We start from the raw sequence: 14,325 nt of genomic DNA on the forward strand, positions 1-14,325 counted from the left end.
CTACAACTATTTCAAATTACACTCGGCTATCACATTCCACTGCTTCTTCTCTTTAACTTTGTTCTAAAAACTTAATGTATTAACATAATCAGATGAAAGAGACTGGATCCCACAACACAGGGAATGTGTGAGAACCAGTGCCTTACTTTGTGTACATGTGAACTTTTGAAACAAATAAATTTTTATTATTTTATTATTATTTTTTTATTTATACCAGCGCCTGCGCAACGTCGGTGCAGCGCACGAACTCTATAAAACTTAACACAACGCCAGCGCGGCAGCGTTCCAAATCTTCCATTTGGACTTCTTGGCGGGAATCTGAAGCGTCATGTTAGCGGTTTTGTTTTATTTCCTCAAATTCGTGTTTAGGCGACTATTAATGTGTGATATTGGTGGGTTATTGACCATTGAGTGTTCGTGAACGTGCATGAGTGTGGGCGAGTGAAGCAAAACAGTGCATCGTGATTCTTCGGGTTCTCTCAAGTTGTCCATAGGAGGTCTCAGTAAAGCACCACAACTTTACTGAGACTCAAAGGGTGGGAAGGGGTATCATCTATTATCCTTCATTATATCATTACTTGATCTCATTTTGTAACTCGTATCACTTATAAACTTGAAAATGGCAAAAATCAAGTCGACGTCGACATGTATTGCCAACATCATCAAAAAAGAAGAAGAAATCTTCCGTTTGTCGCTGGTAAATTCAAGAGAGTTGTACTCCTGCATTGGAGACTTATTTAGTTCTCACTACTCATGATGATGATGACCACTTCTTCTCAGCACTACCATATGTTGTCCCGAAGTGGTGGTAGCGCAAGTTACTTGAGACGTGTATAAGCGCACTGGAAAGGGCCTAAGTAGTGAATAAAAACTGACTTTGATCCAACCTTTAAATCGTTCCCCCCAGGTCGCCATCCCTCTACGACGAGATCAAGCTGAAACTTTAAATCGTTCCCCTCAGGTCGCCATCCCTCTACGACGAGATCAAGCTGAAACTTTAAATCGTTCCCCTCAGGTCGCCATCCCTCTACGACGAGATCAAGCTGAAACTTTAAATCGTTCCCCTCAGGTCGCCATCCCTCTACGACGAGATCAAGCTGAAACTTTAAATCGTTCCCCTCAGGTCGCCATCCCTCTACGACGAGATCAAGCTGAAACTTTAAATCGTTCCCCTCAGGTCGCCATCCCTCTACGACGAGATCAAGCTGAAACTTTAAATCGTTCCCCTCAGGTCGCCATCCCTCTACGACGAGATCAAGCTGAAACTTTAAATCGTTCCCCTCAGGTCGCCATCCCTCTACGACGAGATCAAGCTGAAACTTTAAATCGTTCCCCTCAGGTCGCCATCCCTCTACGACGAGATCAAGCTGAAACTTTAAATCGTTCCCCTCAGGTCGCCATCCCTCTACGACGAGATCAAGCTGAAACTTTAAATCGTTCCCCTCAGGTCGCCATCCCTCTACGACGAGATCAAGCTGAAACTTTAAATCGTTCCCCTCAGGTCGCCATCCCTCTACGACGAGATCAAGCTGAAACTTTAAATCGTTCCCCTCAGGTCGCCATCCCTCTACGACGAGATCAAGCTGAAACTTTAAATCGTTCCCCTCAGGTCGCCATCCCTCTACGACGAGATCAAGCTGAAACTTTAAATCGTTCCCCTCAGGTCGCCATCCCTCTACGACGAGATCAAGCTGAAACTTTAAATCGTTCCCCTCAGGTCGCCATCCCTCTACGACGAGATCAAGCTGAAACTTTAAATCGTTCCCCTCAGGTCGCCATCCCTCTACGACGAGATCAAGCTGAAACTTTAAATCGTTCCCCTCAGGTCGCCATCCCTCTACGACGAGATCAAGCTGAAACTTTAAATCGTTCCCCTCAGGTCGCCATCCCTCTACGACGAGATCAAGCTGAAACTTTAAATCGTTCCCCTCAGGTCGCCATCCCTCTACGACGAGATCAAGCTGAAACTTTAAATCGTTCCCCTCAGGTCGCCATCCCTCTACGACGAGATCAAGCTGAAACTTTAAATCGTTCCCCTCAGGTCGCCATCCCTCTACGACGAGATCAAGCTGAAACTTTAAATCGTTCCCCTCAGGTCGCCATCCCTCTACGACGAGATCAAGCTGAAACTTTAAATCGTTCCCCTCAGGTCGCCATCCCTCTACGACGAGATCAAGCTGAAACTTTAAATCGTTCCCCTCAGGTCGCCATCCCTCTACGACGAGATCAAGCTGAAACTTTAAATCGTTCCCCTCAGGTCGCCATCCCTCTACGACGAGATCAAGCTGAAACTTTAAATCGTTCCCCTCAGGTCGCCATCCCTCTACGACGAGATCAAGCTGAAACTTTAAATCGTTCCCCTCAGGTCGCCATCCCTCTACGACGAGATCAAGCTGAAGCTGCCCGCAGACTTAGGAGACCAGCACCACCTGCTGTTCACGTTCCTACACGTGGCGTGCCAGCGCAAGCCCGTCGCGCCCGGACAAGAGAAGAACGTAGAAACCGTCGTGGGATACTCGGTGAGTTATTGCTTTTACACAGCAAAAAACAACCAGTATTTTTATCTCCATTTTCGTTCTGTTACGACGCAATAATAAAAGTTCTTTTGAAAAAAAAAACTAATATTCTTTATTTGCCGTACTTTACTTTCAATACCCGAAACTTAGTCGTCTTTACTGTTTGGGTGCCTGGTCTGAACTGAGCCTCCGAACTGGAGGTTCAGTCTCGCTGCATCGTGAAAATTCTGACGACAATTCAGCAGTTTAGCCAACATTTTCAAGGTGTAACAGTTCGTTTCAGCCAAATGACGTCCACTGCTGGACAAGGCCTCCTCCAAGTATTTCCACAACAACCGATCCTGCGCCGCCCGCATCCAGGCACCTCGCGACCTTCATCAGATCGTCGGTCAACCTAGTGAGAGGCCTGCCTACACTTCTTCTTCCGACCCGTAGTCACCGCTCAAGAACTTTTCTGCCCCAGTGGCAATGTGCCCCGCCCACTGCCATTGATTTCAGCAATTCTGCCAGTGATGCATGTGAATAAATCTAACGCTTGTGTCTTTATTGTGCATAGTGATTATGGTGCATTTTAATAATGAGTTCTTACGTCGTTACGAATTAAAAAAATACTTGTAGTCCTCACTCTAACAATCAAGAACAATCAAGATTCTAAAATTACCAACCTTTGGTACCGACAGAAATACTTGACGCAGAATACAGAAGCTTAAAGTTGCACAGCGTGCTATGGAAAGGGCTATCCTCGGTGTTTCTTTACGAGATCGAATCAGTAATGAGGAGATCTGTAAACGAACTAAAGATTAGCAAGCTGAAATACTTGACACTTACCCCCTTACTAATAAAAAGTTACACATTGTTGAACACTGTTTTAAAATGACATTTCCATAAACGTCACTTTAAAACACTGTTCAACGAGTGTGTAAGTTTAGTAAGGGGGTTACTATTTATTTCCAATCACCCACAGTGGCTCCCCCTATGTCGCAACGGCAAGCTGACGTGCGGCGAGTTCAACTTACCAGTGATGCAGGAGGAGCCGCCTCCCAATTACTCGTACATATTCCCCGATGTACTGCTGCCCGGGACGCGGTGGATTGACAACCATAAGCCGATATTTAGCATTGCCTTGGATGCGCACACGACTGTTCATCCGCTGGTAAGATATAAGATGTTTTATTTTAGTGACATTCGATTTTAAACCCAATAATTAAAACAACAACGTACAAAATGTGTCAAGTGTTGAGAAACATTACACGCAAGGAAACTTACTACTAAAGCCCGATCTGTGAGCACGTAGAATTTTGTCCAATGACCCCAAGCTACCCTAAGCTATTACGCGCGAGCGAGTAGCTTGGGGTCATTGGACAAAATTCTACGTGCTTACATACCAGACTATACTATACTAATTATTGCTTTTTATATTTGCACATTTTTTTAAATAGGACGGGTACATCGAACGGTTCGCAATGGCGTGCGAGGCAGTGCAAGAGGGCAATATCCCGCCAAGAATCGGACTCGCAAACATGGAGGCTGAACTACGCGCCAGGTAAACAATAAACTATGTGATTCAGTATGACAGCATTCACGGAATGCAATGACGGCTTGAATTGATTTACAAAATCTATGCGTGATTTTTTACGTTTTGAAAGTTTTCGAAAAGTATGCCAACATATTGGTAGTGCCAAATACCTCATTATTTTCTACCATAAAATTATATAAATTTCAATGAATAAAAAATATTTTGTTCATTAAAATAAGGGATACATATCTTCGTGCGTGATATAGACATTAATTTGAGGAGAGCTGCGTTGCTCTGTACGGCCTACCATATGCGTCAAAATATTGTCGCTTTATGGTGGTGCAGCGAGTGTCGTATAGCATGTCACGTGCAGCGCATTATTGCGGCGCTCAAACGTCTCAATATACCTATTGTTTGCTCCACACAGCATAGCAGAGCTGCCAACAGCAAGCGTGGAGGCTTTAGCGGCATATCTACCGGTAGCGCTGGACCGGCTGCTGCGGCTGCTGGCAGCGGCGCCGGCGCTGGCGGGCGCGCCGCTGAACATCGCGCAGCAGGTGTTCACGTGCGTCGCGCAGCTGTTCAGCGAGGTCACGGTGCGTGTACAGTAGCGAGCTGCATACAGCGAGCGTGGAGGCTAGCAGCGTATCTACCAGTGGCTCTGTAGCGTGAACAGTTGACGTCAGCTGTTTTGACCAATCGTATCGCAGAATCGAAGAAGCGCGTCTGTATTGGAGACGTTAAAAATTAGCGTAATCGGGGCTCTGGACTACTTACAAAGCAGCAGGGCTACTACGAAACGCTGTTTATGTCTGTCGCTCATGCTTGAATCCCCCGCTTTGCGTGAGAGAGGTGGCAACATTCAAAACTTCGAATAAGATTTTTTGGAGTAACCCCGCAGTTGCCAAATTTTCAGCAAAGGTCATACTTATGACTGTCATGGGTCGCACGACCTGTCGTTGGCCTATGATCGCACCGGCGATGGTGATCTGCACGCGTTAGTGTGGTTGAAGCATAAAAGCGTTTTAGAAAAGCCTATTTTCAGAAAATAAGTGACAGATTTGATGACATATTTAACTTGTTTTTTCACAGAACATGAACGAGGGCGCTACGTGTGACGCGCACGGCCGCAGCGGACTTATTACTACGTACATTCAATATCAGGCGACTATCCCGCGCCCGTCTCTCACGGACCGGGACATCGGGCTACCCCTGCCACCCACCGGTAAGTCATAAATATTATTAGATGAGGTATTCAAAGAAGGTGTGAAACTGAAGTTTAACATCCAATTATACATTTTTATGGGGAAATAGTACCTATTACAACTACTCGTATATGAAAACGCCATAGTGTTATAGCTTGGTGTACTTGCTCTTGTCTGTACTATGAAAGAATATCTAATTGCTAGTTAAATTCATTGCTCTTTTTCGTTAACTGCACGTTGGTGTTTTACTCATTGGTCCTTCGGGCCGGATTAAAAAAGAATTCAACATGTAAAAATTGTACGCTTTTTGTTATCAGTAATGACGGACGGCTCCTGCAAGATCCTACACGAGGAGCTGGCTCTTCAATGGGTTGTGGCAAGTGGCGCCACCAGAGAACTCGCCATGCAGAACTCTTGGTATGTCTAACTACAAGATGAATTCTGATGTTTGTCTCTCTCAATTACTTGTTCTATTGTAATGTTTAATACTCATTTGTGTATAGCCACGTATCCACTAAAGATAGCCTCGGGCCGAGCGGCTGCCTCGTCTCGAGCGAAAAATATGCCTCAGGTGTGCCTCAGGTTGAGGCAGAGTCTCAATTTGAGTCATAAAGTTAACATTCCTACGGAATAAAGCAACAACCACGAGCTGTCAAACGAAACCGATTTTCGGATATCACTGGATGACATTTGTGTCAGTTTTCAAGATTATTTCACTGTTTTGTACAATAAATCAATCACTGAATCACTTGAAGCACTATTTCTCATAAATATCTCATTAATACTCATTATTCATTCTCACTCACATAAAATTTGAAAATATCTCAAAGCTCAAATTTTCAGTGTGCAAATGAGTGGTGACGAACTGTCAAATAGTTTCCAAAAATGGTGCTGCTACATCGCATCGCGCATCTCTTTTTGTCACAGTGTTGCTGCTAGTGACATGTCCCTAGCTCAGTCGTTTGTCCGCTAGGTATATTAACTTTATGATTTGAGCGGGTCACTCGACCCGAGGCTTTCTCTAGTGGAGGTCCGGCTTAAGACTGTGTTTATTTACTGTGTCATGATCTCCAGGGCATTTTTCGAGCTGATGATCAAATCAATGGTGGAGTATTTGTACTGGAGTGGCGCGCACGAGGCGCCACGCAAGGCTCGCTTCCCGGAGCAGTTCACAGACGATGTAACCACCCTCGTCAATAACGTCACTTCGGAGATCATCTCGGGGTTCGTATTCTGATAGTGTCATCATCATTTCAGCCACAGGACGTCCACTGCTGAACATAGGCATCCCCCAATGACTTCCACATCGCACGGTTGGTAGCAGCCTGCATCCAGCGCCTTCCTGCTACCTTTATCAGGTCGTCGATCCACCTTGTGGGTGGACGTCCCACGCTGCGTTTTCCGGTACGCGGCCTCCATTCCAGAACCTTGCTGCCCCATCGGCCTTCAGTTCTGCGTACTATGTGCCCTGACCACTGCCATTTCAGCTTGCTAATCCTTAAGCTTCTGATAGTGTGTTGATACTCAAGTCATGCTTCCTCTTTTTTGAAGCAATATAACCTTGTTTTTTGCCGCCTTAGAAGCCTTTGTCCAGCAGTGGACGTCGTTCGGCTGAAACGACGAGAATCACTGTTGTGCTGTATAGTTTAAGACGTAAATTTTCATTTTTGAGAAAGATCTCGGTGGCATGTTTTTTTAACTGAATATAAAAACACGAAGGAAATGCTTAATGCACAAACTACTCATCTCCAGCTAAACCACTGGATTCACCCCACCATAATAGTTGATGGGATTGGAGATCGAATTAGCGTCCTCCGAATCAGCAGTCAAATGTCTTGACCTTTGGTTGTTGTCGCCGTAATACTTGAAGACCATAGAGTAACTAAAATTTTTGCGAGAGAAATGATTACCGACTTCTGTTCCAACTACGAATACTTAGTCATAGAGTTACTAGTTTCGGAAGAATCGATTACCATCTCCTTTTTCAGATACGGCAAGAACAGCCGGCTCACCCAGAGCTTAAACAACAGCCTGGCCTTCTTCCTGTTCGACCTGCTCAGCATCATGGACCGCGGCTACGTGTTCCTGCTCATCCGCTCCTACTACAAGCAAATGAGTGCCAAGATCGCCTCGCTGCCCGATGCAGTGCCGCTGGTGCATTATAAGGTCAGTGAAACATTGAATATTTGGATAGATCCAGTTTATTTTGTAACCTATTATTGATACCGTTTGATAGAGCTCATGAAGTTCTTTTAGGATCAGTAACTAGTTTCTTGATATCTTTTATAGTTTAGAAATAATCAAGTGAGATCACTTATCGTTTCCATCCTGTATAGCGATAGCGTTTTTGTCACGTCCGGAAATTATTTGCATACCCACTGATAAGGACTTCCAGTGGGCTATGTGGAAATCGTCAGGGCCTGCCGAAGGCCGAAGGATGGGGCCTTCCCACTAAAAACCGAATGGAACGGAGCCGCGTGTTATCTTAACTTGGATATTCGTCGGCAGTTCCGTCTTAGGGTCACTCCGGTTTCGAGGGGACCCCTTATCCCCTCTTCCAGATTTTTTTATAGAGGATTTCTCCTCGCGGCGCTAGTAAAACAGGAGGGATCCTGTTGGTCTGTACGGCCTGCTAGGTGCAGCCCACTGTAGTGGGTTACCGTCTGCTGGCTACCTAAGTAAACTCGACATTCTTTAGTTACTTCGACATTACGTTACTCAGACAAAGGATATTTGCCTTATATTCAGTAGTGTCGGAGTAACGTAATGTCGAAGTAACGTTTGTCGGAGTAGCATTTTATAGCCCGGTCTGCTCTATGCCGCTGCTCAGTCAGCTCAACAAAACAGATTCTCATGAACATACTTTGTCGACAGCTCGCGTTCCTCCGCATCATCTGCTCGCACGAGCACTACGTGTCTCTGAACTTACCGCCGTCCGCCGGCGGCGCCGCCTCGCCCGCGCCCTCCCAGCACTCCGGCTCGCACTCCTCGCACTCGCCCGCCCAGCTCACGCACGAGTTCCGCTCGCGGCACTACCTCGCCGGCCTGCTGCTGGCCGAGCTGGCCGCCGCGCTGGAGCTGCAGTGAGTGTCCCACCAGGCGCCGAGTGTCCCACCAGGCGCCGCAGTGTGTCCCACCAGGCGCCGCAGTGTGTCCCACCAGGCGCCGCAGTGTGTCCCACCAGGCGCCGCCTCCTCGCACTCGCCTGCCCAGCTCACGCACGAGTTCCGCTCGCGGCACTACCTCGCCGGCCTGCTGCTGGCCGAGCTGGCCGCCGCGCTGGAGCTGCAGTGAGTGTCCCACCAGGCGCCGCGTGTCCCACCAGGCGCCGCAGTGTGTCCCACCAGGCGCCGCAGTGTGTCCCACCAGGCGCCGCAGTGTGTCCCACCAGGCGCCGCAGTGTGTCCCACCAGGCGCCGCAGTGTGTCCCACCAGGCGCCGCCTCCTCGCACTCGCCTGCCCAGCTCACGCACGAGTTCCGCTCGCGGCACTACCTCGCCGGCCTGCTGCTGGCCGAGCTGGCCGCCGCGCTGGAGCTGCAGTGAGTGTCCCACCAGGCGCCGCGTGTCCCACCAGGCGCCGCAGTGTGTCCCACCAGGCGCCGCCTCCTCGCACTCGCCTGCCCAGCTCACGCACGAGTTCCGCTCGCGGCACTACCTCGCCGGCCTGCTGCTGGCCGAGCTGGCCGCCGCGCTGGAGCTGCAGTGAGTGTCCCACCAGGCGCCGCAGTGTGTCCCACCAGGCGCCGCAGTGTGTCCCACCAGGCGCCGAGTGTCCCACCAGGCGCCGCAGTGAGTGTCCCACCAGGCGCCGCAGTGAGTGTCCCACCAGGCGCCGCAGGGAGTGTCCCACCAGGCGCCGCAGTGAGTGTCCCACCAGGCGCCGCAGTGAGTGTCCCACCAGGCGCCGCAGGGAGTGTCCCACCAGGCGCCGCAGTGAGTGTCCCACCAGGCGCCGCAGTGAGTGTCCCACCAGGCGCCGCAGTGTGTCCCACCAGGCGCCGCAGTGTGTCCCACCAGGCGCCGAGTGTCCCACCAGGCGCCGCAGTGAGTGTCCCACCAGGCGCCGCAGTGAGTGTCCCACCAGGCGCCGCAGGGAGTGTCCCACCAGGCGCCGCAGTGAGTGTCCCACCAGGCGCCGCAGTGAGTGTCCCACCAGGCGCCGCAGTGAGTGTCCCACCAGGCGCCGCAGTGAGTGTCCCACCAGGCGCCGCAGTGAGTGTCCCACTACACTGCCCGGCGAGGACTTTTTCTCGCTCGCATGGATTCGTTAGAGGCTTTCAATTTTACACTGCGAGACTTCTTTACCCTTAAGGCCTCAAAAATCACGCACACGCGGTTCAGTATTGAAAATTAGTAAGAGCAGCGCACGCGGCTCTGATTACGATGGGTCTGGACTATGGTCCAGCGACAAAACCATTGGGACTTGACGTTTAGAAATTAGAGAAGGTCATGCTCTTGCAGTGAAGCATCAGCTCATACTTACGTCGTGTTGCAGGAGCCCGATGCTGCAAGGCAGCGCAGTAGGCGCAGTAGTGTCTCTGCTAGCGGCACACGACGCCGATCCACGCCTGCGTGCGCCCGAGCTCAAGGCGCGCGTGGCAGCCCTGTACCTGCCGCTCGTGCAGGTGGCCCTGGACGCGCTGCCGCAGCTGCCCCGCGGCCTGGACAACAACAAAGGTGGGCCCCAGCGACCCCCGGCCTGCCGCCCGAGCTCGAGGCGCGCGTGGCAGCCCTGTACCTGCCGCTCGTGCAGGTGGCCCTGGACGCGCTGCCGCAGCTGCCCCGCGGCCTGGACAACAACAAAGGTGGGCCCCAGCGACCCCCGGCCTGCCGCCCGAGCTCGAGGCGCGCGTGGCAGCCCTGTACCTGCCGCTCGTGCAGGTGGCCCTGGACGCGCTGCCGCAGCTGCCCCGCGGCCTGGACAACAACAAAGGTGGGCCCCAGCGACCCCCGGCCTGCCGCCCGAGCTCGAGGCGCGCGTGGCAGCCCTGTACCTGCCGCTCGTGCAGGTGGCCCTGGACGCGCTGCCGCAGCTGCCCCGCGGCCTGGACAACAACAAAGGTGGGCCCCAGCGACCCCCGGCCTGCCGCCCGAGCTCGAGGCGCGCGTGGCAGCCCTGTACCTGCCGCTCGTGCAGGTGGCCCTGGACGCGCTGCCGCAGCTGCCCCGCGGCCTGGACAACAACAAAGGTGGGCCCCAGCGACCCCCGGCCTGCCGCCCGAGCTCGAGGCGCGCGTGGCAGCCCTGTACCTGCCGCTCGTGCAGGTGGCCCTGGACGCGCTGCCGCAGCTGCCCCGCGGCCTGGACAACAACAAAGGTGGGCCCCAGCGACCCCCGGCCTGCCGCCCGAGCTCGAGGCGCGCGTGGCGAACGGATGTAGCCAGGATCTACAGCTTGACCGCCATAAAAACCCAACCATTAAAGGTTAAGTTTGTCCCGGGGGAAAGTTAAACTGTCTTTGGACCCGCAACGAATGTAAATACATACTTATTATACATAGGAAACACCCAGTCCAATACAAACAAATATGTTCATGCACACAAATGTTTGTACTGTGCGGGAATCGAACCCGCTACCTCCGGAATAGTAGTCCGTTTCGAACCACTACACCAAACGGCCGGCGAAATTAATCAGAAGAACATAGGAGGAGTTCGAAATTAAGGTTCGACTTCCCTCCATTGCAAAGCGGATGACAGGTGACAAACGAAAGGTTTAAAACCTTTAAGAAAAGATTATGCACCACGGACAATAAATGTCAATTAAGGGGGCCTATCTTATGAGCAATTAGCAACTACCTGCCAATAATATTTAGCACGCTACGCGCCACCGTTGCTGGCTCGCTCGCAGCTCAATTCAATAGAAAAATGATACCGCTGTGGCGACATCTACGATACGCCACTACAAACTTGTACCAACAGATGGCGCTGTTACGACTGCACTATGGCACACTCCACCGCGCGTACAATCCTGCAACGCGGTGTCGGAGTTTTCTGCCCTGCCCAGCATACGAAAACCAAGATGGTGTAAATTGGACCTTGGTCCCCGAGCACAACACCCGCTCGGAAGGAAGCACTAACACCTTAGCTTCCTTATTGTGGATGAACATCATATCCCACACCGCCCTACACATCTCTCGCGCTCTCGCTTGCTGCTGAACGGAGAGATATGGAAATAACGAAATCTGAGGTGGAATTGTGTAAAGCAATCGTAATCATTTGACAGTTCATAACGTACGATAAAGTCAGTTAAACAAAGCGTTTGAAAAATAAAGTCAGTTAAACAAAGCGTTTGACAGAATAATCGTACGTTATGAACTGTCAAATGATACGATTGCTTTACACAATTCCACCTCAGATTGGTTTCAAAACATCTCATCTCATCTTATTTCCTTTCCGCCTTACTAAAAACCATGCCTTACAGGCTTCATCGAAATGCTATATCGAAATTGCGACAGTTCTGACATAGTTAACTTTTTTGCAGAAATACTCCAACTGGACAGTGACATCGGTCAGTTTGGCAACTTCTACAATACGACGTCGCCCGATGGGGACTTTAAACAGGTTAGTTCACCTTCCACCAAACATTTAGACTCATTTAAACTCTTTTGATTTTATTGCAATATCTTGATTTCCTTGTTTTCTATTCCGCAGACAGCGAAACCCCCATTCAACAGCGAGACATCCCGCAACTTACTTATGTGTCTCGTGTGGGTCCTGAAGTGGAGCGACCGCGCCGCGCTCAGTGCTTGCGCCAGCGAGCTACCACCAGCCTCGCTGCACCGCCTGCTCACGCTCATCGACCTGTGCTTCAAGTGCCAGGAGTACAAGGTGCGTGTGACAAGGAGACAGCCGCGGCTGTGTCTCTTTGAGACAAGTGGAGCGACCGCGCCGTGCTCAGTGTTGCGCCAGCGAGCTACCACCAGCCTCGCTGCACCGCCTGCTCACGCTCATCGACCTGTACTTCAAGTGCCAGGAGTACAAGGTGCGTGTGACAAGGAGAGCCCGCGGCTGTGTGTCTTCTGTGAGACAAGTGGAGCGACCGCGCCGCGCTCAGCGCTTGCGCCAGCGAGCTACCACCAGCCTCGCTGCACCGCCTGCTCACGCTCATCGACCTGTGCTTCAAGTGCCAGGAGTACAAGGTGCGTGTGACAAGGAGACAGCCGCGGCTGTGTCTCTTTGAGACAAGTGGAGCGACCGCGCCGCGCTCAGTGTTGCGCCAGCGAGCTACCACCAGCCTCGCTGCACCGCCTGCTCACGCTCATCGACCTGTGCTTCAAGTGCCAGGAGTACAAGGTGCGTGTGACAAGGAGACAGCCGCGGCTGTGTCTCTTTGAGACAAGTGGAGCGACCGCGCCGCGCTCAGTGCTTGCGCCAGCGAGCTACCACCAGCCTCGCTGCACCGCCTGCTCACGCTCATCGACCTGTGCTTCAAGTGCCAGGAGTACAAGGTGCGTGTGACAAGGAGACAGCCGCGGCTGTGTCTCTTTGAGACAAGTGGAGCGACCGCGCCGCGCTCAGTGCTTGCGCCAGCGAGCTACCACCAGCCTCGCTGCACCGCCTGCTCACGCTCATCGACCTGTGCTTCAAGTGCCAGGAGTACAAGGTGCGTGTGACAAGGAGACAGCCGCGGCTGTGTCTCTTTGAGACAAGTGGAGCGACCGCGCCGCGCTCAGTGCTTGCGCCAGCGAGCTACCACCAGCCTCGCTGCACCGCCTGCTCACGCTCATCGACCTGTGCTTCAAGTGCCAGGAGTACAAGGTGCGTGCCAGCTTGCAGAAGTGAGATAGCTGGTGTCTCGTACGAGACCTTGTACTTTATTCGTTCGATTAGTCAAGTAACGTCACTGCTAGAAAAGGCCTCCACCATGGATTTTCATAACGATCGGTCCTGCGCTGCTCGGATCCAGGTACTTCTCGCAACCTTCAACAGTCTTGCGCTTTGCACTTAGAAGGAAGCCTCAGATTGCTACAGCAGCGAGACATCCTGCAGCTGATGTTTCTCAGACCTGACACTTACCTTGTAAGGTATCTTCTGTCGTTTACAGATTCTAAAGCCTGGTCCGTGAGAACGTATAATCCCGTCCAATGACCCCAAGCTACCCATCCCTATCGCTCGCGCGTAATTATGTTGCTACCATATGACCAGGCTTTATTCAACTTCTTGGTGAATGTTAACAATAGCGACTGCGGCTGCCTGGTATTTAAATGCTGTGCTTATATTAACTTATGTATATTTTTCTGCCACAGGGCTGCAAGGAGATAATGAAGTGTGCGCAACAGAATATCCGCAAGACAACCGACATCAAAGCCAAGCTTGAAGACGTCATCTTAGGCCAGGGATCTGCCCGCTCCGACTTTATTATGCGACGCAAAGGTTTGTCAAATCATTAATGTTTTTCATCCAATAGTTGGTCCACTGAATTCACGTATTGGTGACTTTTTGACAGCTCATAAAAAGTATGTAATATTTTGCCAGTTCAGCTTGCTAATCCGTCGGGCTATGTCAGCGACTTTAGTTCGTTTACGGATTTCCTCATTTCTGATTCGATCTCATACTACTGTATCCCCTGTTTACACTTTGGTGGACAGCACAGGTTAAGAATTACTTCCCAATACGACACTACTTATTCACATACATCGCCTATGTGAGTAGTGTCAGTGTAAAATGAGTAAAAATTATGACGTTTATAGGCGTTCTGTCATATCATCCTTTACTACCTGAACGCCTGTGGACATTACTGACCATCAATGTGTTAATCTTCTCGCATAATACATAAAGATTAGTACAAGGACAAACATTGGGAAGGAACTGGTACTTATAATACAGGCTCGGCCTAGTTTAGGTACTAGTACATTGTGTACCACTTAATGTCACCTAAAAAAAAGTCCCTAGTTTTAGTGGTTAATGCTGGCCGTCCGCACCGACACATGCCATTATGACCCGTTCAGCACTACTATTAACGCTCGTTTTTCTATGACGCCCGACCGCTGCTCCGTTGAATGGACGTACGAGTGATGTCGGTGTTGACGGTAGTCAGCAAAAATGTTCACCGTTTGTTTTTTGTTTCTGTATTAGTTAAGGTATACA

At 50.7% G+C, this 14,325-nt stretch overlaps 1 protein-coding gene across 1 annotated transcript in view; it reads left to right on the forward strand.

Moving 5' to 3' along the window:
* The window catches only part of LOC135088080 (dedicator of cytokinesis protein 7), a 67,997-nt gene that overhangs the window by 16,135 nt on the left and 37,537 nt on the right, over positions 1–14,325 (forward strand). The window contains exons 14-26 of the mRNA XM_063982967.1: positions 2,366–2,519; positions 3,481–3,669; positions 3,956–4,059; positions 4,460–4,628; positions 5,125–5,257; positions 5,555–5,654; positions 6,312–6,461; positions 7,226–7,403; positions 8,112–8,320; positions 9,735–9,916; positions 11,720–11,799; positions 11,890–12,066; positions 13,485–13,615. Coding sequence (XP_063839037.1) covers positions 2,366–2,519; positions 3,481–3,669; positions 3,956–4,059; positions 4,460–4,628; positions 5,125–5,257; positions 5,555–5,654; positions 6,312–6,461; positions 7,226–7,403; positions 8,112–8,320; positions 9,735–9,916; positions 11,720–11,799; positions 11,890–12,066; positions 13,485–13,615 — 1,956 coding nt within the window. The remainder of the gene's footprint in view (positions 1–2,365; positions 2,520–3,480; positions 3,670–3,955; positions 4,060–4,459; positions 4,629–5,124; positions 5,258–5,554; positions 5,655–6,311; positions 6,462–7,225; positions 7,404–8,111; positions 8,321–9,734; positions 9,917–11,719; positions 11,800–11,889; positions 12,067–13,484; positions 13,616–14,325) is intronic.

The sequence above is a fragment of the Ostrinia nubilalis genome, chromosome 3 (assembly GCF_963855985.1).
Source record: "Ostrinia nubilalis chromosome 3, ilOstNubi1.1, whole genome shotgun sequence".
Taxonomy (NCBI): domain Eukaryota; kingdom Metazoa; phylum Arthropoda; class Insecta; order Lepidoptera; family Crambidae; genus Ostrinia; species Ostrinia nubilalis.